Below are 26,546 nucleotides of genomic sequence, written 5' to 3' on the forward strand. Positions count from 1 at the left end.
GGAGTATTCCTCTTGAGCTCCCTCGTCGGTGCTCCCTTCTCTCTTTTAAAAACCTCTCGGGGACTACTAGCGCGCGCGTTCGTATATTCGAGTCGGAAGCATGGCGCGATGAGGGCGAGGGGAGGAGGGGGCGCGAGAAGGAACGGCAGGGAAACGAAGGAAGACTTTATTTTCGGTGGCCCGATGACGCTGAAAGGCGCGAGCGTGGAAGAAGAGGAGGAACGACCCGTCGAACGCAGCGGGTAAAAGAGCGTCGGGGCAGGGCAGGGCAGGGCAGGGTGTGGAGGGGACGAGACACGAAGAAAGCGAAATGTCCTCGAGACTCGAATAATGGCTTCGAACGCGGTCTCCGATTCGTAACAGTTTAACGTTTTATAGGAGCAACCTGATTGCAAACCCGCGCCTCCGCTCTGTTGTCCTCGCTGTTGATTTTAATAAGTGCACCGTCATTATGCGCGGGACGTATTCGATTGTTCGGCCCGCCTTCCAAGAGCGAGTAAATATTGAAGTACGATATTAATTTGAATTCTAATTTGAAATTGTTCGGAGCAAATAGCCGTGATGGAATCTGGACCGGAGCGTACATCTCTCGTCCGAAAACGTAGCGATCTAAGGTAAACGATGTCCGTCCGAAACGTGAATATCTCCGAAGCGAAAACAAAGTTCTATCTACTTTGAAAACATTGTTACTGCGTATCTACCGTTGGAACCGATTTAACTCGTGTTAGGATAATCAACGTTTGCCAGAAATCACATGAATTATCGATTTAATTATACGACAATGTAATATCGCGATAATATATTTTGTATATTCGACGCAACAAAGTGTGCTTACGAAAGTCGTAATCGTATTTTGTCGATATATATATATATATATATATACACATATACACATATACGAGAGAAAACAAAAGATCGAGATGAAAAGAAATAAAAATCATATCGGTTAACGAGAGAACCTGATGTGCGTTTCATGGCTGGGAACGAGATTTTCTCGAGACATAAATAAGCATGAAGAAAAAAAAGGAGGGAAGGATAAAAAGTAACAGCTTCGTCCGCTAGATTGTACTTATAAATGTCTGAACGAAGGACAATCTAACGTCGAGGTGGAGAACCGAGAGAGACGGAGAAAGGCGCTTATTGTGCGCTGAACCATGTCGCCTTAGCGCACCGAGCAAAGTGAAACCTCCACAAAAAGCGTAAACAAAAAATAAACGTGACGAGGGTCAGTAGAACCTCCGTGTACGTCAACACCGCGTGAAAATACGACGTAAAACGATGAATGGAATTTGTAACGCGAAGCGTGGTGCAACAAGCGCATAAAGACGCTTCGAATCATTTCACGAGTGTACCGTTAATGACGCGACCGCCATCTTTAATGCGCGAACTTTTGACGCGATGGATACCGATTAACCTGTCACGCTCGGATCACAATGTAGTGAAAATGTCGAACGAAAGTAAGGATTTCGTATCAACCTTGGCTCTCGGAGCGTTATTAAATCATCGGCGTGTGTCAAGTGTGCATAACTGGTTTAACAGTGACGACGAAACGAGAATTATTGACACGAATCGAAAGTACGCGGGTGTATATAACCTATCCAAAGAAAGAGGGCGGTCTTGTAACAAAGAGAACATTTATGTTTTAGTACTACTTACTCGTGATTGGAGACGGATGGAAGTTGGATGGAAGAAGATCGTAGAGAGAGGGAGAGAGATCGGTGTGCAGCGAGGAAGGAGAAGGATCACGCGTGCGGTTCCTCGGTTGTTAGGTCGTCGTTACACAGGTTCTTAAAGGTCCCGTGGTCTGGCGTCTGGCTGTGTGTAGAGTGGAGCGAGCGCGCGGGGTTCTCAGTGTCGCCGCTTCGGACGGTGCGCGCGCAGAGACTCGACCGGCGCCCGCCAGGAGTCGCTGGCGCTGTGGCCGGCCTCGGGCTGCGCGAGCGGGCCGTTCAGTCTAATTTGAACCGTCGCGCGCGCCCGACGCGGGGCCACCGACAATCCCTTCTCCGCCTCGACGTGACACGAGGCTCCTCGTGCATGCCGCGTGCAACACACGCGCCGATCCCCCGCACGATATTAACCGCACGCGTGCCTGCCATCGAGCACCAGCAGAAGCATCGTTGCCATCGTAGAATCGGTGTCGAAGTCGAGGAGCGTGCCATCGTCTCGGTTGCTCCTCCTCGCGAATCCGACGACCACGCTCGTTCCGTTCACCGTCTGCCGGCAATTTTCTCTCGCAAACCAGCGTCCACGTTCCGTTCCGTTTCGTTCGTTCCGTGTTCCCACGACGATTCGTGCGCCCAGTGTTTGTCGTCGTTATTGTCGGCATTGGTGCCGCGAACATCGCGAAACGTCGACAAGTTTGGACGGTGACGGGGAGGAAAAGGTGGAAGAATCGTGTGGTAAAACTGAGCAGTGAAGTGCGTCGCAAGGGCTAGACTTCGACGGTCGACACTACCAACCGCGCGAGAGCCCCGTGAGTATATTTAAATAGTGTGTCTCTCTGACTGGTCAGAGGAAGCCGACAGTTTCTTGGTCTCCTTCGTCGTCGTCGTCGTCGTCGTCGTCGTCGTCGTCGTCATCGTTGTCGTCCTCTTCTTCTTCTTCTTCTTCTTCTTCTTCTTCTGCTTCTACTTCTTGTTCTTCTTGTTCTTGTTCTTCTTGTTCTTCTTCTTCTTCTTCCTCTCTTCCTCTCTTCCTCTCTTCCTTCTCCTTCTTCTTCTTATTCTACCGCTCCTTCCTTCGTCGTGTGTCATCATCCTCGGCTTTTCCTCGTTCGGAGTGCAACGTGATACGACGAGAGACCAGGCCACGACATCGGGGGTGGCGCGAAATTCTTTATCGACTCTCGACGATTTATTTCGAGATACGGAAACAGTGTCGCCGGCGGAGGAGTGGCGAGAAGAAGACTGCGAGCGAAGGAATAGGAACAGTGTCGCAGATGATTTCTAATCCATCGGTTCGATGACGAAACGGTTAACGGGAACGATTGATCATCCGTCGTCGTCGAAAACGTTTGGAAAACGGTTCGAATTACGGAGAAACGTGAATGCTTCGTTATTCCAAATATCGGAGTATCGCGTAGCATACATGTAAGAAGGAAAATATTTACAACGGGACGGACAAGAAGGGAGCGAGAAGACGGCGAGAGGATAAACAATCGCGAATCGACTGGCGTGCTTACGAATAGAGTGGAATCGCGGGCAGAATGTTATTCTCGAACGATAGACAGGATGATCGCGATTTTTGAACTGTACGTTTCGATGCGGTTTAGAGGGAGCGGAATCGGGGGACGTGATCGTTTTCGATAATCGCGGATAGATTTCGGGGTCGCTGCCGCCATCCATCGAGACATCAAGGATGAAGAGGACGGTACTGCGTTGGTCCAAGAGCAGACAGCCGAGAATCTGTCAGGTGGAAGTCCCGATGTTGCGCTGCTGTCGGTGGTACAACACTTCGTGAACAGTGTTATCGCATTCTCCGACGACCGAAACCCGAAACCACGGGAGGGGAGCGAGCAAAAAGGGAGGTGTCGCGGGAAAAAAAGAGACCAGTTTCGGAACGAATGAATCTTCGCTGAGGAAAATTGGAAGAGAGAGAGAGAGAGAGAGAGAGAGAGGAGGACGCGACATCGACAGAGAGACGGATCCTCTCTCGCGTGGGAACTTTGGAGGTTCGAATTCGAAGTCGAAGAACGAAAGATAGGGGGTGGAAGGGAGGTGTGCCAGAGAACGGTGTGGTGCGTTCGGGGTGACCGAGGTGTCGACCTCACCCCCGATCAAACCGGCAACCAGGTCGGATGATGTGGGCGTCTCTGTTTTTGGCCGGGATCTTAAGCGGCTGGTGGGGCGCACTGGCGCTCGCTGCGGCACCCCCCGCCAATCGGAACTCCCTCGAGGAGACGTCGACGAGGACCACCAGCGACCATCTACCATCGATGAGCATCGCCGCCGTTGAAAAGCCCCTCGATTACCGTTCACCAACTTGGAACTTCGTTACGCCAACTATCCGTAGACGCGAGCTACGAACAGCCGAGCAGACCCTCGCTCAACCTACCACGGATTACAAATTACCGGTTCACGACGTCCTCCCAACGTCCTGGCCGACGACGAACCAACAACGATCGAAACGACTCCACCACCACCACCACCACCACCATCATCAGGGGAGATCCGTGTCGGACGCGCAATTTGCCGAGGACGATAAACGACTCGTCGAGGAGGAGTCGAATTCGGAGTGGGCATCCCACCACGGTCAAGAGGATTCTTCCACGAGGCTCGTGGAGCGGTCGTATCGAACAGTTTCCGCTGTTTCGGCCGACCCTCACCCCCAACATGAGGGCTCGAAGGGGTACAGTTCGGGGGAGGAGTTGGACGACTCGATACGCGACGTGTTCGTGTCCTCGTCGAAACGGGTGAACGATCGTCGTCGTCGTCGTCGTCTCGAGGACGAGGCGAGCGTTCATCCGAAGATGGAGGAGTCTGGATTGAGCCGGTTACCTCGTCACTCGTCGACGCACACGCCGATTCTTTACCCGTCCGGGACCGAGTCGACGATGGAGAGGCCGCGCGTGATCAGATCGACCAAGCAACGACCAAAGAATCGTACGAAAGCGGATTCTCCGCGGGAGCAACGGCGAAGATGTCGAAACAAGGGCTGCCGGGGTCAGAATTGGTGCCCCGACGTCGATGTCGGGAACCGAGCTTACCTGGCGCCAACGGTGTTCGAGGGGAAGGCGAGGAGCATGTCTTCGGTAAGGAAACCGGGCTCGAACTATGCGGTAACGTTCGAGGTGAAGCAAGTATACAAGAGCCAGCCCGGTTTCCAACCGCTTCAGAAGAACGACAGCGTGAGGTTACACTTTCGGGACAAATCGGCGCCCGGGAAGTCGACCGTATGCGGCTACGACACCGACGGGAAGCAGCAGCAGCAGCAGCAGCAACAGCAACGCGATAATCAGAGTGGTGTGGTGCGAGCCAATATTAAGAGGGGTAAAGTGTATCTAGTGTTTGTGAACCGCGTGGGACCCAGAAACTTCACGATCCTCGGTGAGCCGGTGATACGAAGCAAGAAGAACGAACAGGCGGTGCAGGCTGTCATTCGACCGGATTACGGTGAGTACGATTATCATCTCTCGCCCATTAATCTAAGAGCTTCGCTCTCCACGCCTCTGAAACGACTATTGAGAACGATCGGGAGTTATTGCAGCTGCGTGCTTTCGATTCGCGACCTCCCCATCTATCGCATCGGGTCGCATCTCTTGATGCGCGTTCTCTCTCTCCATTCGCTATTATTTCCATGTTTCGTACCGTGTAACCCGATGTTACGCCGGTATCGAAAACACGTTACATTTCATTCTGAATTCCGTTAAAAAATCTTTCACCGATACGCTATCTTGTTTTCCATTTTTTTTTTTTTTTTTTGCGTTTTTTTCGTTCTCTGTTTTTTAATATCATACGCGTAGATGCTTGGACGCGAAGCCACCGTGACATTTCTCCGATACGCGCGGATTATATACGATGGAAAAGGAAAAAAGAGAGAGAGAGAGAGAGAGAGAGAGAGAGAAAAGTAAAAAGAAAGAAACGATATTCGCCTCGCGCTAGAAACCTAATCCGGCCGCGATGCAAACTCGTAGAACGTCTTTCGGCTTCGGCAAAATCATTCCCGACAGTTAGAACCGTGAACAATAAATTGTAACCACGGTTTGACGCTATTACTTATCGTATCTGAGACTCGTTTCTGGCTGTGCTAGCACGCCCACGTAGAAGAGAAGAGGTGCTTTCCTCGAGGCGCGTAATCGAGACGCGAACACGCGTATATTTAAACCGCCACGTAAGTTGGATCGCCTTCAAGTCGGCGTGCGTGGCTCGCTCGCACACGCGAGCGGCCGAGTGCCTCGGCCACTCTCGTCGTCGCCTTTTCTTCTTCTTTCCTATTCGAACAGCGGCGATCGGCCACCACCACCAACACCACCACCACCACCGATGTATGGACGATCGCGACACAAAAGCGATCGAGGCATTTCCACCGGAACACGAGACCAGTAACGAGCGTCAAGTTTTGAAGGTGGTCCAATTTGCTCGCGGTTCAACGCGCTCCTTTCCTCCCTTTCCTCTCCCTCCCTCCGCGGCGATCACCGGCCAAAGACTCGTTCGCGGCGACGACCACGACCACGACGACTTGATTTATCGCGATAAGTCGCGTAGATATCGAAAGTAGCTCGTCACCGAACATCTGCGAGACTTTTTTTGACGAATTGTTGTCGTCGCGCACATGTGGCCTGCCTTTTCACCGGTGACACTCGGTGTTTTCCAACTCGGCCATGATACCACGCTTCCATTAACCGGTTTGTTTGTTCGATTAGTCACGACAAGAATTACATATTTTGCAAATATATCTCGAGATCGTCGATTATCGGCGTGACACAATCGCGTAGATAACAATGCGTCACTCGATGAGGCAGCTAGCTTTCAGAGACAGGCGTAATAACTAGCGTGGTAGATATATATTCCGAGAGCGGATTGGGAAGATTATTGCAAATATCTGGATTTTTCGAGACGGTTGAGTCGTCCCCCAAAGGTGGCAAAGTTCTTCGATACTTGTCTCCCCTCCCCCTCGCGGTATCCTGGCTCTCGTTAGCGTTAGCTCTCGAATCGCTCGCTCTCGTTTACGAGTTGAGAATTGTTGGCCTCTCTCTCCACCTGTGCGTATTACGCATCCTCGTTGACGCGTATCGAAAGTTTTCGCGACTCATCCCATTATCAGGCGCCCGAGTATCTCGTCTCGCGGAGCCGGTAGCTTCGTCGCCTCGTCTCCGCCTCTTAAACCGATTTATCATGTACGGGTGAACGTCGAGGGGTAAAATTGGATTCCCGGAGCTTCGAATCTTGATAATCTCGTCGAATCTTTGTCACGGATCGTTAAAAAAAAGAAAAGAAAAAGTCTCACGATGGCGCCTCGTAAATCTGCCTCCCCTCGCCGGTCCCCCGTTACGCAAGATATTTTCTTATCGAGAAATTATTCCCGCTCGTATTTATAATAATTCACTCGGTAACCTCGATATACGTAATATCGGATAACCAGAGTTTACATCTTTGGGTTTGTTGTTGGGCCGTGTGAATACGTTCGAAAGTAAAAACGCTCTCTCGATCGAGTTATTACTCTCTCTCTCTACAGTTATTTTCTTTTTCCTCTTTCCAACTGAAGAGAAAAAATCGTCCCCATCAACGGTGAAACTGCCGGAGGAATATTCTTTCGCGTAAATATCCTTCGAAAGTTTCCAAAGTATATCCGGGGTGTGTTCCCTTTCTTCTTCTAATTCGAGAAAACTACGACGATGAAGCGCAAGGTGGGCCGGGCGAAGGGAAGGGTTGGGAGAAGGGAGTCGGGCGTGAAAAGAGGCGCAAACGCGTCTGGTGCGTTCGGCGACGGTTCGTTGATCCGCGATCCGCAAAAGCGGGTCCGCCAGCCCTTCTCCCGGTTGCCGGTGACTAAGCCAGACGGGGGGGGAGGGGACCCGGGACGTCAATTATAAGGCCTTAATCGGAAACCCGTCCTTACTTCTGTTGGCTTACGCTCCCGTCCATGCCAGCCGAGTGAGACAGCGTCGAAGAAAAACGGAATATCGAGAGCATAGTCGTGTCGCGCGCGACTATCCTCGTCGTCACTTGTCCCGCCCTCCCTCGGATACAGCGGGCTGTTATCGTGTCCTCTCTCTGCTCTCTTCTCGCCTTTGCCCGATCCGCCTGCGATCGAAGGGACCCCGCGCGTGTCTTTCCCCGCGCTTCTTCCACCAGATTCGACCCCAGCTGCCTCGTTCCGGGGTTATAGGTTGCACCGTACGAGAATCCGTCGAGAGTCCCGTCCACGAGTGCTTTCCACGGTCGAAAAAAACTTATTTATATCGATATTTGAACGCAATCGGTACGAATACTAGAGTATAGCCTCGATCGACTTTCTCTCGATCGGTGAAGAATCGTCGACGTCCGTTTTTTCGTTTAAATCGACTCTCCTCTCTCCCACGATTAATGAACTTCCGAGCGTAATCTCGAGAGCGAAAGATAAGCGGGGCATTTAAAGGCCCGTATCTGCAGTTTACGGGAAAACGTTTAGTCATGCGTGTCGCACGTTCCGCCCTTATCATCGATGCATCGTGGCAACGTTTATTACCTCGCCACGATCCGCACGGCCGGTTAAATATATCGTAATACGGCGGATTAGAGGGAACGAAAACGATTTGATTTTTTTCGGAAGCCGGCCGTGCCCCACCGGCCGGATTAAGAGCAGAATTTCTCGCGTTCGCAGAAATTTCTACCTTCTATTCTTAGATCGTGGTGGCACGGTGCACACGATTGCGCATTATGGTGTAACTGGCGGAGAGTTGGACGCCGCGATATCTGCCTCCGTTCTTTCGTCCGTTCGCCCGTTCCACTGATACACACGCGATATCGCGTTATCGTGCAACAGCCGCTGGAATCTTGGAGCCGCGATATGTCGGCACGATGACAGCTCTCGAAACAGACGCGAGCGGCTCACCATCTATTTCCAGTTATTTCGCCGTTTCCTTCTCGATCGCAATTCCTCCTCCTCCTCTCGAGAATTTCGCGAGGGTGTATCGTGTGACGTGTGGCAGGAAGAGGAGAAACTTAGGCCGCCACCTAAGCGTCCTCCACGATACGGGTAATCATATATTAGATATTAATCGGCGTCGATTATCGTATCGTGGTGCAACGGTGCAGATAGTCAAGCGAAAATAAACTCGTCCCCCTTAGTTAGCACGCGTTTCTCTCCCTCGAACGGAGGGATCGTATCGCCGTATTCCGTTCACGAATGATCGATAAATACGAACGGTTATGCCAATGATCAATTCTCGACGAATCGACTCGCCCCGGTGAACCACCACCTTTCGAAAATCAAATATGGGTCATCGACGAAACGAGGGTGATCGAATTATCGCGCGATTATCAAGTCGGATCAGCGGGTAATTAACGAAACAGGAGCGAAGTCCTCGCGCGCGATCGAGGAGAATTTCGGCGATCCATTTCCGTCCGTTGCCCCGGCCGATCCTCCCCGACCGTCGATGAGGCATAATTGGCGACTTAGCGGGAACGCTGCTCGTACACCGGGACCGCGAGATTGATCGTGGAAGGAAGGGGAGTAAGGCACAAGGGCATCGGGAGAGGAGTAGCGAGGAGATGGATAGAGTTGGAGCCACGTTAGAGACAAAGCGAGGTGTATATAGCTGGTAGGAGAGAGAGAGGAAAGCGGGCGAGAGAGAGAGAGAGAGAGGAAGGGGGGCGGTAGGGGTGGAAGAGGAAGGAACGAAGAAAGGAATAGGGGAGAGAAGTGGGCCCGGGCGGGGGGAGGGAGGGAGGGAGGGAAATCGGCACGTACGTATCCAGAGCACGTACGGCCCTGTGCCCATACTCAGAGGAACCCGCAGGTACGCTCTATATACCGTGGACGGTGGCTCACGCACAGGCGGACGGTCGCACACGCACGTGCATAAGGTGGTGGTAGGGGTATGCGAGTGGATCAGGGTGGGGGACCACACGTGTGGTGTGTGTATACACTGTAGCGGCGAGCAGGTAGACTGCTGGGCGGCCGGCCGATCCAGCCTCGAGCACGAGGTCTCCGAGGTGATCCGCCGCCGCCGCCACCGCCGCCGCTGCTGCTGTTGCTGCTGTTGCTGCTGCTGCTGCTGCCGCCGCCGCCGCCGCCGTCGATCTGGAGAACCGGTGCTCTCTCTCTCCCTCTCCCTCCCTCCCTTTCTCTCTCCCTTTCTCTCTCTCTCTTCATACCGCTGCTTCGCTCCACCTGGCTCGCTCGCATCGAAATTAGTTTACCCGGAATGCGATTGCATAGCGATGCGCCGTGGTACGCTCGCGACGTTCGGACCTTCCGTGTCACCTTCGCGAATCCTTTCCACTTCCCTGTTTTAGAAAATTAATTCCTTTTCCTTTTGGAAAATTAATGGAGAGAGGATGGGGAGGGGAGGGAAGATCGATCGATCGATCGATGGTGAAAGCCAGCTTCACCGATCGGGATAGTGTCCACTACGCGGGGTGATCGAAACGATCGAAGCGTGACGCGACGCTGTTACAAAGTCCTTCGTTCGTCCGGTGAAATTCCACGCTTCCACGCTGGAATTTATATCCCGCTATATATATATATATATATTTTATATATATATATATATATATATAAAACGAAACTACGAGTTTCTCTCTTCTCCCATCGATATTTATAATCTCGGATTAACGATCGGGCCGATGTAATAAAACATAATATACATAACTCGGAATAGGACTCGAAATAGCAATCCCACAGCGTTAATACGTGCAGGTTTAACGTAATAATTCGATCGCGATAAATGGGAACAGGTCCCTGTCGAGCGGTCGATTTCCGACGGTACGACGAACTGGAACACGGAATAAATTGCGGCATGTCGTTCGCTATGTTGTCGACGATCGAGTAGACTGCTGGGCGACTGCCGATCTAACGTGGCCGGTCACTCAAGCGTGATTATTTTTAGCGATCCCGAGCGTGGAGCGATCAGTGAACGGTGAACCGCGTCGATGCCTCGTGAAACGGCCGCGCGGAGACCGCTTATCCGCTCGCAGACCAGATTCTCCCCTCCCCGATAATGAAACCCGACATTATCACGCTCGACCCGATACCGTCTATTTCCCGCGATCCTCTTATCGTCCCAATTTCGCCCAACCCGTTCCGCGATCCAACTCTCCCGCGAATCTATTTTTCCAAAAATTCTATCACGAAATTTCCTCGGCCGATCTGATCGCCGTGGAGGAATTCACGCGTATTCACGAGTCGATGATGAAACGTACGCGTCTCGTCTCCTTGGAGGGAAGAGAGAGAGAGAGAGAGAGACGGAGTTTTAATATCGTCCGAATTTACGATTTTTTTTTCTACGTTCGGGGAGGGATTGTGAGGGAGGGGAGAGTGTTCGGATTTCGGACATGTTTTCCCTTCCCGATGCGACCCGACGACCTCTTGGATTCACGAAATTGGCCCAGCTGGCAGCATCAACTATTGCCGTATTGGGACAATCAATGTTCCCGGATACAGTGCGATAATTTGCTATCGGTTGTCGTCATCGCCGATTGAATTACGGCCATATTATTATCGTACCGGGGCATTTCTGACGCTCGACTACTTCTGCCAGGGACAGAATGTTCCCTCGTGATTAACGATGCCTCCACGCTTGTCCCTTCCCCTTGTGCTCTCGTTCACCGCGAGCGCGTCCGTTTGAAAAATCGCGGAACGGTGGTGTATCCGTTCTTCTTCTTCTTCTTCTTTTTCGTTCGGAAACGGGAGAAGATTTCTTTTTCCCTTCTCGGTCGAAAACGCGAAATGGAACGAGTAAATGGATATTTTTATCGTCGGGAATCACGGTAACGAGGTGAATGTTAAGATATCGTTAATCTTTAATGACTGCTCGCTGGCAGCAATCCGAAGCCTCGCGTCCCGCTTTCGCGAAATTCAAGGTTCCAAACTTAAAGTCAACGCACGCGTATCGTGTCGCAACAATCACGTGGTGGCGTTGCTATATACGCGACCGATCGATCCATCCATCCATCCATCCATCCATCCATCCATCCATCGAGCAAGGATGAACTTCTGCTCTTTGTTATCCGCGCGAAAGTGATACAAAAAAAAAAGAAAAAAATAAGGAGAGAAAGAGAGAGAGAGAGAATCGAAAGAGAAAAGAAAAAAAGTCCAAACGACACAACGTTCCAAGAAACACGATTCTCCCCTCGTTTCTCTCCGCTCTTCGATTTTCTCTCCACTCTCTTCGCTACTAGCCCATGGAAAACGCTTTGGTATCTCGTTAAAAACTCGGTAAAAAGTTGGAGCTAGGATCCCTCTCCCCTTTCTCTCTCTCTCTCTCTCTCCCCTTTCCCGTTTTCTTTTTAACCTCGATTTCAACCTCCGCCACGAACGAACCAGCAAAAAAAAGACAGGCTGTCGATAACATGTGTTTTCCCTCCCGGTTGAGGCCCCCCCTCTTCTCCCCCTTCGACTCTGGCGTCTCTCTATCAACCGACTGCCCTTCCTACACACGCTTCTTTTCTAGTCTAGTCGGAATAAGGGATGAGCCGGCTTAAAGAGTCGTAGATTGAATATCACGGGGCCACAGCTTGGCGGATACGCCCATCGATTTGTATGCCGAACGCGATTCACCCCCACCTGCGAAGCTCTATTTTTTTCCTCTCTATTCACTTCTTCCTCGCTTCACTTTTCCGCAGATTCCTCCGTTCCTCCTCCTCCTCCTCCTCCTCCTTCTCCTACTATTCCCAGATCAGACGTTTTCCTTTAACCAGACCACCCATGGAGCTCACGATCCGTGATCAAATTTACGCTCCTCCGTGGTTAGATCCTCCACCACGCTTCGTTGTTCTTTCGCCCGGTTGATGTTCTTCCCTCTCGCGACGCACGATCCAGTTATCCCTTGCTTTATCGCGCACAATTTTCTTCTTTCCCCCTTTTTTTTTCTTCCTTTTTCCCAGCGCGATTTTTCGCGCGGCCCCGAAAATCCCGACCGAGGCGATCACGCGATATCCACGGAAAATACGAAGAAGAGGAGGAAGAAGAAAAATATAGAAGACCGGCTGACGTAACGGCGACTAGGAGCTGGTAGATCAGACATTCGGCTCGTTGTCGCGGTTATAAATAACCCTACTCACGGAGTATTATTTCCGAACGGTCTAGAACCCATTCGGATCTATGAAAGAGGTCACGTAACGCACGGTGGCGCGGGAAAAGAATAAGAGGCACAAGGGAATCCGTCCATTTTCGACCTATCTAACGTATCCTGTACCTGTATCGTTCGCGTTCAGAGTTCAAAAAAAGAAGAAGAAGAGAAAAAAGGAAGCGCTCAAAGCGGAACTATCGCGCGAATTTTTCGAGGAAACGATTAAACCAGTCAAGAAATATTCTCGCATCGGAGAAGAGTCGGAGGGGGAGCGAAAGTTGGAGAGAAAGATCTCCCTCCCCTCCCAGGACGTACAATCGCCAGACAATTTGATAATTAACGAGGAGCCGAGCTGCTGCTCTCCGACTTGTTAAATAATTCGTGGATCGGATACCTTTGACGAACACCCGTATTTGCGAAACTACCGAGAGCTTTGTCGTCGTTCCTCGCCTGCAACCCCGTCCAAGGGGGTGGAATGCGCTTGTTCAAGGTTGTCGCGAACTTTCTCTCTCTCTGTCTCTCTCTCTCCCCGCGAATCCGAGCTTCCACCGGTAATCCTGCCGGCTAATCTTCGTCGTCCTATACCAAAACGTTGGAACGCAACGTTTCTCCTCTACTGCCGATTTTTTGTTTCTTTGTCTCTATCTCTCTCTTTCGTTTAAGAAGAAAGGGAACAAGATCCATGTTCTATCCTTCCGTTGAATCGTTTGGAAAAATAGGTTACCGTTCATCGACGAAAGATAGCGAGGCGATTCGAGTCTCTGGTGCGGCGGTATTCGGTTTTCGGAATCGTCGGCCTATTTCGTCCCGATCAAAGAACGGTTTCCGAGTTAAAGGGAGTGGAGGATAGGATAATAATCGGGCTGGAGTCGCGGATTCGCGATCGTGGATTCGCGCAAACGGGCCGCGCTCTCGACCGACAGATGGAAAAGCGTTTCGTGTCGGGAGGGGGATCGTATCAGGACTGAAATCTTGCCAGGCCCGAGAACACTTGGCCACGGTTAATGCACGGGGAATGGGTCGCCGCACGGAAACACGGTTTTCCTTGGAACACGAGCTAAGAATTCGTGGGAGCATTACGATACAGGGATGACGTCAAGTGTGTCAGGGGACACAGCCACTCTCTCTCTCTCTCTCTTTCTCTCGCGCTTTAATTCTGCGATCTTGTTGCAAATCCGCGCGAGCGAAAAGTGAAACGTAAAATACTCGGTCCGCTTCTCAACCTTCCATCTCGATTTTGTTTGCTTTGCTAACGAGCTGGCGATCGCGCGGGTTCGGCGAGCGGGCGGGCGACGCGCAACGCGAGGGGAGGGGCAGTTCTAAATTCATCTCGATCGTGATCTAAATACTACGCTCCATCACCTTTCTTCCCGATACACTCTCTTGGTGGATACGCTCGCTTCTGGCGGAAAGCGGGCGGAGCGACGAGGGCAAAAGTGCAAGCGCGCAAGGTGAAACACGGGGAATTCGCGGCGTAGGAGGCGATAAAAGAAACGAAGAAGCTGGAGGGGAAGGAGGGAGGGGGAGGAGGAGGAGAAGAGCGATGAAGGGAAGGAGAGAGGGAAAGAAAGACAGCAGCGACCAGCGGTCTGGCCGTCATCGCGTAGTCACAACACGCCGCGAGTTATTGCCCCCGAGTGCTCTGCCGAGACCTCCACCTCCTCCTCCTCCTCCTCCTCTCCCCCTCGAGGAGTTGGCATGCCCACTTTTCCTTCGACTTAATTCATCCAATTTCGCGGCCAAAAAAAGCGAGCATCGTTCCTTCGTAACCGAGCCTCTTCGCTCGGGATCATCGAGCGGGACAAGGACAAGGAGAGCCTCCCTCTCCGAGAAAAGAGAGAGAGAGAGAGGGGGGGAGACGAAAGAAAAGAACGGAAGAAAGACTGGAAAGACGAAAACGAACGTTGCTGCGCGAGGAGACGCGAATGATGAGATAGGAGGAGGAGGAGGAGGAGGCGGCAGCCGGTGTTGGCAGTGTTGGCAGCTCACGAGGAAGGGGATTGATGGCGCGGCGGAGGCGGCGGAGGCGCGGACGAGGAAGAGAGGAAGCGAGGAGGAAACGGCGTCTGAGCGAGGGGGAGCGAGGAGGGTGTTCGCGAGTGTCTACCTTCTCGAGACGGAGAAAGCGGGACGAGAGAGAGAGAGGAAGAAGAGAGAAGAAGTTGGCCGTTTTTCCATAAGAACCGGGAAACCTGAAGTCGCGAGCCCAGTCGCAACAATAATTGAATTACACGGAGGAGAAGATACCGCGCGGTGTTGTTTCGTGGCCGGCCGGTCGACGAGCGTGCCGGCTGCGAGTTCAATTGGACGGAATGTCTGGATGAACCGGGGGGACCTTCGAAAAAATCCTCTCTTTATTCGACCGTCAGTCTCGTGTCTCTCTTCGTCCCGACCCTCCCCGCCTTGCCCCGTGTCGAGTTGAATTTCCCCAAGAAAGTGCTTCTTCTTTCCGTTTTTCGCCTCCTCCTCGAGTCGTTGAAACGCTCCTCGTAATCGCGCAGCCGTTTTCGACCTCCCTCTCTCTCTCTCTCTTTCTCGCTCTCGCGAGATACAGACGAACCGAGTACGTCGAGAATTGATGTTTCCAAAACGCATACGGAGAGAGAGAAAGAGAGAGAGAGAAAGAAATCGATCTGGCTCGTATCCCTGATAGCTTGGGTTTCCCCGTTTTTTGTTTTTCTTTTTGTTTTTTTAACGCGCGACGGATGAACGAACCAGTCTCTGTTTCCCTTGCGTTCAGTTATTCTCGAATTCGTACGGATTTCTCGCGAAATCCTCTCTCTCTTTCAGAGAGAGAAAGAGAGAGAATTACTCCGTTATTGAATCGCCGTTTCTCGAAAAGCAGCGTGCTCCGCGAAGATTCGCAGACCCTGTACGGTATTTCGTACAATCCTATCTTTCCATCTGGAAACGCACGCGTCGAGCGAGTAGGAAGGAGAACAAAGGAGCGGCGGGATACGAGAAATGAGAAATCGAATATGCGACGAATAATGTTTGGGAGCGCGGCGTTGCGGGGTTCACGACCGACGATGAATCCGCCGACCGCGGATCGGGCACGGGGAGGGGGGAAAGGAGGGGAGATCATTAGAGGAACGCATCGCGCGTCGTAGAACGCGCGACACGGATTCTTGGGAAGGGCGCGCGAGCGCGTAAACACACGGCAATAACATCGGGGACGGGGCATAATAAACGGCGCAGTAGGTTACGCGTTCCTTGCCAAATTTGTTATTGTTTTACTCGTAGTCGAGAATTGGATAACGGAGCTGTTGGACGCGTGGTACGCGGTCCCGTGGTAGAAACGAGCGTGGCGTGTCGCAGCCCGAGCAAATAATTGTTCGATTGTTCCACATGGAAGTTCGGTTAACCAATACGGAATATAATCGGAATAATCGTTTGTTGTTCGCTCGGTTTAATGATCTCGTAAACGTGGCGGCTAAAGCTCGATAATGGCAGCGGCGTCGAGGAGAAAAAAGGAACGAAAAGAGAAAAAAAGAGGAAAACAGGGAGGTAGGAAGAACGGTCGATCGGTTTTCCCAGCACCGTGAACGAGCGAAGGATCGTCCCGATGCGTCCCTCGGACGGAGGGAAAGGAAGGAGAGGAGGAAGGTGTTCGAAACGCGGGGTAAAAAAGGACGGAGGATGAGGCGGGGCGGGTGAATCGGTCGAGGAGAGCAGTTGGCGTTGCGTGTCGAGATCGAACCGCAGAAGAGACATCAAGTCGCCGAGAGTCGGTGGAGACAGACGGACGGTGGCATTTGCTCTTAAATCGGCAGATCCCCGTCTTTACTTTCTTTGCATCAAATGCAGTGGTCAACTGGCAGCGCGCTCATGGCGGACGATCATCGTATAAGGCGAGGCGGCCGCAGCCGGATCCGACCACGACCGGGATTCTGCCTTTAGTCGCATCGCTGGCTCGCGGAACTGTACTGCGGTGTTTATATGGTGTCCTCTGCTATTCCGTGTACGTACCTATCTTTCTATACGTGGACAGTGCCTATCGCGTATCGCCATGTTCGTTGTGGGAAAATCGTAGAAAACAAACTCGTTTGTCCTCCCACCATTCCCTGCCCATCCGATCTTTCGCGTCTCTCTCTCCCTCTCTCCCTCTTCACCCTCTTTCGCAACAACACGCCGTACGTTCGATTGGATCGTCGCGAGATTTTCAGGAATTTTTTTTCCTTCTCCCGATCTGGCGACGACCGATCCGAACTGCCTTCGCCGTTTCGCGCTTCGAAAACGCGCTCTCGCTCGCTATTCTTTCTTTCCTTCTCGCCATACTGGCCACTCGTGGGAACCGACAGGGCGGGATTCGAGCATTTTTTTCGAAACTTTTCCTCGGTCCAGAGATCGAACGTATCGATACGCGTACGCGTACACGTGCACGTACAGGGTATCCGGACGAGATCTCGACGAGGTGAAATTATTCGGCAATTTGGAAAAAGATGGGACAGGGATGGCAATTTTTCCTCTCGTCCCTTCTCTTTTTCCTTTCTTTTTTTCTCTTTTCCACCCTTAAGTAATCCGAAAATCCACTTACCTCCCTAGAGCAGGAGGAGGAGAGTCTCCGGGTTGTGTTTTCTATAACGCGAGGCGAGGCCCAACCGCAAACTGACTTTGTTTCATGATTTACGGCCAATTACGTTATCGGCGTAACGACGGTTCCTAATATTTCTCGCCCGCTAATGGGACACCGCGTGGGAACGCCGTAAAAGGAGCAACGAGGAGAAAACCCACTTCGTTTATTACCCCCTTTTTCGAACGGACCGTTTCTTCTCTCTCTCTCTTCCCCCACCCCCTCTCGTCTTGGCTAATAAACGTTTCAACTCCAAAAACGTATCCGTGCGATCGTTCACGGTTACGTCGCTCGCCATCCCAGTCTGTACCAGGGTAAAAAGGAAAATCTCTGGAGAAGGAAGGGACCGAAGAAAATTCTTCTAAAACGGGCAGTAACGAGCGGACTCGGTTAAAAAGTTAGTCTTTACCTGCGACGTCTCCTCCAATGCGTCCCTTTTCTCATTGTTCGGGATCAGAAACTCTCCCCTCCCCCCAGAATAGATCGGGAACACGGCCTATAATTCGTTTCGCGTCCGGAAATTGGAGTAAATTTCCGAAACGTTGCCCGATATGAATGGCGAGAGAAGGCTGTTTCGCCGGGAGAAGAAGCGCGCGCGAGGAATCGAAAGAAGGGGAGGGAAGAGAAGAGGTTCGTCTCTCCCTCCCTCTCCCTTTCCCTGCGTTCCCTCTTTTCTCGCGCGTTCTCAGGAGCGACGACGTCGCCGAAGACGACTACCACGACTACCACGAGAGAAGACGCTGGCAGGCGAGCAGAGAGGTGGCGCAAACGCGAGACGACGAAAATATTGGGTCTATTTCGAAATTCTATTTCGGTGCGTCGGCCGAGCGACGCTCCTACACGCAGTTCACCGCGTCACGCACACGCTTCTGTCCACGAGCACGCAACTTCACGCGCTTCTCTCCCCTCTCCCTCTCCCTTTTTTCCAATACGAATACGATGGACGATGTTGTTGAAGGATGAATTTTCACACGAATGCACATCGATCTCGCGATTTCCTCCCGCTCGTTGTACACCGTTTCGAAATGGCCGAGATTGTATTGAAAAATGTCGAGGCGCGTGGTGCAATTCGGAGCGGAAAAAGCTTCGGTATCTTTTAAAATTTCGCGTGCGACCCGGTCGCGTTTACCACGAGTGAGTCGCGTAATCGCGCTCGCACGAACGCGAGCGATTAAACGCGAGCGCAGGAGAGTTTCGGGGAGGCGATTTTTCCCAACGGCTTCCCTTAATTTAACAGCGAACCTCTCCCAAAGGGAGGTCGAACAAGAGAAAAACGAACGCTCGAGTTAAATTTCTCTTATCTAGGAGACCGTGGCCGTTCCACCCGTGGTCAAGAGACATCGCGATGCGTGGCAAAAGGTCAGCAAAAGTTGCCTTAATTGCTGGTAATACGATATAATTACCGGTTGCTGCTCGAACTGGGCAAGGGAGAGAGAGAGCGTTCCAGCGTGGCGGAATATCGGGTGGAAGGAGATAGAGAGAGGGAGAAAATACGCTCGGTTCTCCAATTTTACGGTAACTCTAAATTTAACCTAGCCGCGGAGACGAGTTATCGTGGCGGATATATTAGAAAAAAAGTAGGCGTCGGCGTTGTTGTTGCCGCTGTCCGCCGCGATTAAGCTCCCCTTTTGTTTTGTAATCGTCGCATGTAGCGACTCGACCGACCCCTCCCCTCCCCCTGGCCAGCGCCGACGCTTGGCACGCGTTGCGGACATGGCCGGCACGTGTTAATAAAACACCGGTCGCCGGCCGGTGGTTTACTAAATATTAACTTTTAAACAGAATGGGCCGCATTCTCGCCACCGCTCCCGAGAGGGCGGCTAAGGTGACGGTCGCTCGGTTAATTATCGCGCAACAGACGGGGGGATTCGCCGTGACTCCCACCTCGCCCCACGTTTCTCACGTTCTTCGTTCCTTGCCGCGATTTTAATTACGCCCGCCTTACGTCCTTCCGTTCCGTTCCCACTCGAGCGAGGCGCGCTCGGGCCACGCTAGCACGCGAAAATATTTCATCCGGGACGCGCGAGGCGTAACGCGTTCCAGGGGACGATTTCGCGGGGACCGTTTCTTTCGAAGGAAGTCGGAGGGAAGTAAATCACGTGGTAAGGGTGTTCGACGGTATAAAGTACGACGCCGGATCGTGACGGGAGGAGTCCACCGCTCATAGATCACTGACCTCCTCCTCCTGATCTTCCTCCTCCTCCCGTCTCGCGTTTACCGTATTTTCCAGTAACGAGTAGTAAATTTGTATCGCCGAGTGATATACAATCCGAGTCCCCTGTTACCTGCCGTAACCGACCTATCGTACCGTCCTCCACGATATCAAATGCAACGGTGAAATATCATTTTCGAAACGGCGACCGAAATCCCATCCTTTCCTTCCCGCTCCCTCCTCTTCCTCCCTCGCTCGATAATCTCGTTGTAATCGGCTTCGTAACGTCGCCTCGATTTCGAGTTCGCGTCGTATGTGGCCGCGGAGCGTTAGCGTGGTCATCTCGTCCCTCGCCGGCGGAAATCGGTATCGCGGATATCTCGAGATTAAATTTTCTCCCCCAGGGGAGAATCGAATCCCTCTCCTCCTAGCCGCGGGAACCCCCATCGAACGTCGTGCTCGACTGTGGTTGACTCGTTACGTGCGAGTTGCTCTTAAAAGAAGGAATAATCGGGCGAATCGGTCCCTCGCGCTTGAAGAAACGTCGAAAAGCTTGGTGGTCGAAGTCGGATGGGAAAACTATTACGCGAGGCGAACACGTTGTTGAACATTGGTGAGCCGTGCGTGACTACGATCGACGTCGGGGTCTGGCGTATAATGGCATGGCCAGATTAAGCGACGCCCCGATCTCTGGCTCTGCCTTCGGGGAACATTTACCAGGAATCCGCGAGATAACCTCGCGGTTCCCGGCGAAAAACTTTTTATCTACCGTCGTGATATACGAGCCGAACTCCCAGTTTTCTATGTTCCCGGGCCCGACGTGGTGAAACGCTCAAACGTTTACCCACACTGATAGCGATCTAGAGTGCAACGCCTATTTGCAACGGCTTGCCTCCGCGGGAACGATCTAGCGCCTCGTGCAAGACGCGAGCCAACGACACGCTCCCTCGCGACCCGACCGATTCTCACTCTTTCTCTCCTTTCCCTTCCCTCTCCCCTTGCAGTCCGCGGCTCATCGGAGAGCTTGGCGTCGGAGGAGACGCGGTAGATCCCGAGTCGGATGCGACGCGACGAGGTGAGGCGGCTAGGTCGAGTGCGTGACGCTTTTCCTAACAGGCTCAAGGACGCACGAGTTGCGCCAATTATATGCGATTAATTGTCGAACGCTCGCGCTGCTTCGAGTTTGTTGGCCGACTCACGCGGTGCCCGTTCAAGGCTGCTTGCTTCGAAATTCCGCTTTCCGTTCGGCGACGCTTCGGTTAAAAAAAAAGGGAGAAGAAGGAAAGAATACGTAGGAAACAAATAGGCTAAAAGATACGAAGAGAGAGAGAGAGAGAGAGAGAGAGAAGAAAAGGAGAAAAATACGAGGCTGAAAAACGTTTGAAAATTTTTATAGCGCGAGTAATCGCGTAGTATTTACTGGCCGATCGTTCCTTTGGCCGGGTAACAGATAAAGCGACTGTAACTGCGAATTACAGTGTATCGCCGGTGTCGATAATCGTAAATCACGAGCGATTTATCGAGGGGCCGGGAATGCGTGCACGTCTCTGTTCGTAATTTTTGACGCGACGCTCGACACCGATCATTTGAACCATTGACATCGGGCGTTGGGCCGTCGTTGACCCCGACGGTGATCCCTCGATCGCGCAACGCGTCCACCGACTCGCCGCGATTTCGCCTGAGAATCGAAAAATCCGAAATTCCAATCCATCGATCCTCCCCATTTTTCGATCAACGAGCTACGTGGCCACCGCCCGAAACGGTGGCGCACCCGATTTCCCGGACAGTTTTCCAATCGTAAAAACGTTGTTGCGACCTCGTTGAAACAATATTCATGCGATAGAACGGTCAATAATATTTTATTTAGCCGGGTATAAAGGCCATCGACGCTGCTCCGTGCTCGCGACACCACAACGCTTTCGCACAAACGAATAGAGAAAATAATTAACCTCGCTCGACGCGGCTAATTAATTAAAATATAAAATGCGCGTTATAATTCATCCGACTTATTTTTCGAATCTCTTTTTTCCATTTTCTTTCCTTTTTTCTTTTATACGAATAATTATCCTCTCTTCCTCCTATCCTCTTCCGTAATTTTTCTCGCGAGGAACGAACAAAAATTCCAAACGATCCGTCCAATCCAAAATGCTCGCAATTTGACGAAACCCGCGTGTCACTTTCCAAAACCGTCGCGACGTGTGAATTCGAAACCCGGGCTAAACAAAGGGTAAACCGTAATTCCTATCCACACAGGTGTAAATCCGATACACATCCTCGCGAAACGGTGTATATATATATATCTAGATCGTCCGGTATCGCTTTTTCACGCGTGGCGTCACTCGATCGCCCACAGAACGACGGAGATCCTGTTCACCGAGTCAGTGGTCCGTCCATCGGTAGTGGATAAGAAGGCGGGCAGCTCAGCGCCCAAGCGTCGAGGAAAGCCCGTCTCCGTCGAGCAGAAGAATTGGGAGGAAAGTGGAGAAAAAATTTTCGAAACGGAATGTCGCGTTGCGGCGCGAGGTTGAAACGAGGTTTTTTTCGATCGATCGCCGATACCCGAGGACTCGATATCGAAGCTCGCGAACGTTTTATATCGTGGCCCGTTCCCACTGGACCGTCGTTGCACCCTTTTCCGCTCGCACACGCTCGCGGGGATCCGTTCGCCGCCATCAGATACCGATCCGATACGCGCTGCATTTCCGCGGCAACTACGTTTTTATTACCGCTATTGGCTCGGTGGAAACGAATGGCAGTTTGTGGACGGGTTGGTCGCCGGGGTCCGGTCGAATGGTTGAAAACGATATCGCGTCCAGATGCAGCGATGGGTACAGGATCGGAGAAAATGATTAGAAACGAGGTGGCGCGAGATGGGATACATCCGCTTCTATACATTTGCGCGGACGAGAGATTTCGAAACGATCCGCTCGGTGCGTGTCGTTAATAAAGGTTTAATGGAAAGCATGGAGGAGACGAGACGGAGGAGGGGAGGGAATTAACGACGCGTAGCGCAGGAAAATGTGATCGCGAAGCTGCTCGTCGTGATTCCATCTTTTCGCGTGCGCTCCGCTTTAAAAGCTCTCTTCCCTGGAAGGTTAAGGGGTCGTAAAGCAGGGGAAAGGTCAGAGAGAGAAAGAGAAACTCGGACGAAACTCGGCAGACGTTCCATGCATCCTGCCTTTCCACCCTCTTCTTCTCCCTTTCTCTCCTCTCGTTTTCAACGTTCGATCGCGGAACTCTTTTAGAGCAGCTCATAAAAGATTGAAGTCACAATGAGGCGGGACTGGTTGGCGAGCCGGTAAAAAGATGGAAGAGGCGGAAGATTTTGCCTCGCAGCCGACACGCGACCCCTTTGCCTTTGTCCGCTCGTTTTCGCCCGCCCGTCCGTCGGATCAGCCCCCGGAGGCGTGCCGCGGCCTGGAGAACGCTTGCACGTCTCCCTGCGAAAACCTCCGTTCCGTAAAGGAACCTCCCTTTAACGAATTGCCCGGTGGAAAACTCGGACGTTTTCTCGAGACCCGTTCGTGACCGGGTCATTGCCGCGTCGTCGAAAGTAAAAATAGACGGAATCGAATATACGCGTCACGCTTGACGGGTTCGTCCGACGCGTCGAGGTCGGAAGGAATAGGGGGATAGAATTGATTGCCACGCACGATCGATGTGTGTGTGTGCGCGCGCGTGCACATTCCGCTATAACTCCCATCGGGTTAATTAATGAACTTTTAATAAGCGTATTAAACCGTACCGACTGACGTAAACGGTGCCTAATACCAATTGTTGAAAGGCAACGAGCAATCGGATTACGAGATTAAATGGAGGTATCGATTAAATAGTTGGAATGTTTCGAGAAGTTTCTTTCTTCCTTTTTTCCGAGAGGGAGGCGGGGATGTAAGCAACGAAGGAGAGGGGGAACAAGGAGAAACTCGACAAATTTTTCGACCGAGGCTAATAGAAATTAATCGCTTCTTCTCCTCCCTCCTCGCCTCCGCGATTATAGCAACGATCAACTAACCGGATCACCGACACCGTACAAAGATTCTTTTACCGTGCTCTTATTCGTTTCGCGTTACGAAGGCCGGGCAACGAGCATCGTCCACGTTTAATTGAAATCTTTTAATTTTATCAATCGGCCGCCTACCTTTCCGTGCGATTTCGAGCCACGGTTTTTCCCCACCCCTCCCCCTGATGAACAATCTCGAAAAGATTCTCTCCCTCTTCCCCCGTACCGGGGAAATGCCGCAAAATAAACAGAGATGGCGAGTTGAACGGAGCTCGTTCCGGGAATCCGGGGTTTTTCACGAGCGATCGGAGGGAGGGATGCTTCCCCCTCCCCTCTCGCCCCCGCAAAGCGTTCTTAATTCGCCATCGATTCACCCGGTAATTGCGACAAATGCACAGAAACAAGGCCATTATCGGCTCGTTTCGATTGCACGGGTTCGTGTGCAAATTTCCAGCCGGTGGTAACGAATCGGTGGCGACGAATCGGTGGCGATGGGAACAGAAAAGCGCGTTTGATAGGCGTTCGCAAACGCCGACTTGAATTGTTTTGAATATCTATTTGGATCTGGATCCGGCGTGTAAACGGAAATATAGACAACAGTTGGGCCGCGCGTAAACAGCCACGCTTACGGCCCGTTACGGTTAAACATTATTCATCGGGGCTCGAGCCCTTCTGCCAAAATTAGCGCGCCAGTGACCAACGACCGACACGCCAACGCCAGACCGATTTCGAACGCGCGGATCTCGCGTCGCGGTGGTGGCGAAAAACCTTTCCTTCCAAAAACCCGGCCCCGCCATCCGTAAAGAGCGTCCCTCCACCCGTGTAACCCGAGATAGGCGGTCCGGAAAAAAATAAACGTTCGGGAATATACGTCTCGATACGCGACGATGACCCGTCTACGCGTAACGTTAAAAGTAGTTAACCTGGGCGAGATGGATAATCAGGTCGGATCCGTTTTGTTCGATTTCGATCTTTGGGCGAGGTGAATCGGCCGCGACAGGAATCACGGGGATCCCGTGATGGGTAGGAAGTCGTGTGCGGGGAATCGTGGTCCGCGCGTCGCTCTGTGGAGTTGTGCAGATTTGTCAGCACAGGAAACTATTGATTTGCCCGTAATGAGGCGTGCCGGTGTGCGCTCTCGCCGCGCGGGAGCGATGAATAGGCTGGTGTTGTCCAGCGGGAATGGGAGTCCTCGTGGATCCGCGGTTTCGTTATTCCGTCGGCTGTGCATCGGGAATCACCCTGTAACCTGGGGAGGCGATTCTCCGTCCGGGTCGCTTCCTCGATCGATGGAATCAGGTTTTGCACGCGGTGACGATCGAAGGGGCGAGGGTGGTGGATGGAAGAGAGGGGTGGAGATGACGAATCGAGTTTGTCGGTCGCGAGGGAAATGCTCGCAGACGGTTCCTTGTAAACGGCGTGGCTCGTTCTCTCCCGGCGAAAAGCTGATTAACTCACCGCCCCTGGCGGTACTCACGATACTCAATACGAGCTCCGGTTACTTACCTTGAATGGCTATAAGGCGGCGGGCTCTGCAAATACTTGGGCTTTGATGAAGTGCGCGCTTTCATGCTACGAGCCTCCACCGATGAATCGTTTTAACTCCTTCCGCTAAATATAACTCCCAGGTAGAATTAGCTTTACTCCGCGTCGCCGGTAATTACGCGGACACTCTCCGACGCGCATAAGCTGTCCAGCCGTGATGAAAATTTCAAGCACCGTTATCGTCCGGCGACGAGGCAGCGATTGGCGTCGTCGTCGATCGCCACGTATAAATCCTAGGTGAAATTTCACGGATCCCGCGCGGTGCTCGGCCACGCCGAGATACAAAGACGGCGATGCGAGAACGCTTTCCTTTTCGCGATCGCGCGAGGTTGGTAAAAAGAGGCCGGGGACGGAGGCCACGTAACGTTTCGTCGAAACGATAATATACCCGTAACTCCCGTTAAATAGGAAAATAGTTGGCAATTTGTCTCGATTCGTAATCGACGACGTAATAGACCGCGGCGGAACGCAGGTGTGGTTCGCTTTAACATACCCGGTAACCCATAAATATCGATCTCCGACCTTGTCTCGTGGTGGCTCGGAGAGGAGAGGCAAGAGCTGTTCCACCGGCCATTGCTTATTTCTCGCTCGCTTCCACGCCGGACGAACGTGAAAGTTCCTTCTCTCACTCTCTCTCTCTCTCTCCCTCTCGTTCGTCGTACGAGCGAGGAATTCGATCGATTATTTTCTTGTTGGAAGATCGGCGGTTCCCGGAATGGAAGCGCGAAACGAGGCGCACGGGTCAACGGATCCGCTCCGAGTGAATCATCTGCGTCCATTCGGCGCCGATTCAACCGGGTCGTCATTAAAGGCGACCGTGCCCGTGTTTCGCCGCCACGCTTCCACGAATTCGGCCCGCGTGGAAGTCGTGTCGAGATACGTGGGTGGACTGGAGGAAAGGCCCGTTTCGCATGGAGGATTCAATTGTAAACTTGTAATCCGACATAATCCGCGTTTGATGGCCGCGGATCAACAGGTCACGGGTGTCGGTGGGCGGCATTGTTTTCCTGTAATCCTGATGAATATTAATGCCGGTTTCGTGAACTGGCCAGAAAAAGTACAACGAAAACAAATAAATAAATGACGAAAGAATGAAAAAAATGAAAGAAAAATAATGAGAGAGAGGAAGGGGGGGATGGGAAGGGAAAGCGGGAGAGAAGGAGAAAGAGGTGGAGCGAAGGAGAAGGGAAAAAAGACGGACCCCGTGTCTTGGACGATTCGTCGTGTCCCCGCCTTGACGGTGCGCTTCTTCTCCCGGTTCAGTCGTGTCGCGCTCTCCTCTCCGTCGGTATTCTTTTCGCGTGTGGCTTAGTCACCGAGAAAGAGAGGCTCCGGGGCTCACGGTGAATCCGCTTTACGTGGCTATTCAAATTTCGACTGCGTGTGACCGGAATGAAAAATCTTGCCCGCGCCGCATCTCGTCTGCATCTCCTCGCGTCTCTCTCTCTCTCTCTCTCTCTCTCTTCGTATCACCGCGTTTTCAGTCGAGCGAGGATCGAACGTTGGAGGATTGATTTTCGCTTTGATTTTCACCTTCGATTCGCTAGTTTTTCCGTGGTAG

At 52.1% G+C, this 26,546-nt stretch overlaps 1 protein-coding gene across 5 annotated transcripts in view; it reads left to right on the top strand.

The window, feature by feature from the left end:
* Positions 1 to 1,381: 1,381 nt before the first annotated feature.
* LOC107999483 (protein vein) overlaps positions 1,382 to 26,546 on the top strand; it is a 205,590-nt gene continuing 180,425 nt past the window's right edge. For 3 of the 5 annotated variants that reach the window (XR_009831357.1, XR_009831358.1, XM_062080184.1), the window contains exon 1: positions 1,382 to 5,114. Coding sequence is in view for 2 of the 5 variants with exons in the window: in XM_062080184.1 (XP_061936168.1) it covers positions 3,800 to 5,114 (1,315 nt within the window). In the remaining 3 variants the exon portion in view is untranslated. The remainder of the gene's footprint in view (positions 5,115 to 26,546) is intronic. The other 2 variants (XM_062080183.1, XR_009831356.1) reach the window with 2 other exon arrangements.

Source organism: Apis cerana, linkage group LG10, assembly GCF_029169275.1.
Source record: "Apis cerana isolate GH-2021 linkage group LG10, AcerK_1.0, whole genome shotgun sequence".
Taxonomy (NCBI): domain Eukaryota; kingdom Metazoa; phylum Arthropoda; class Insecta; order Hymenoptera; family Apidae; genus Apis; species Apis cerana.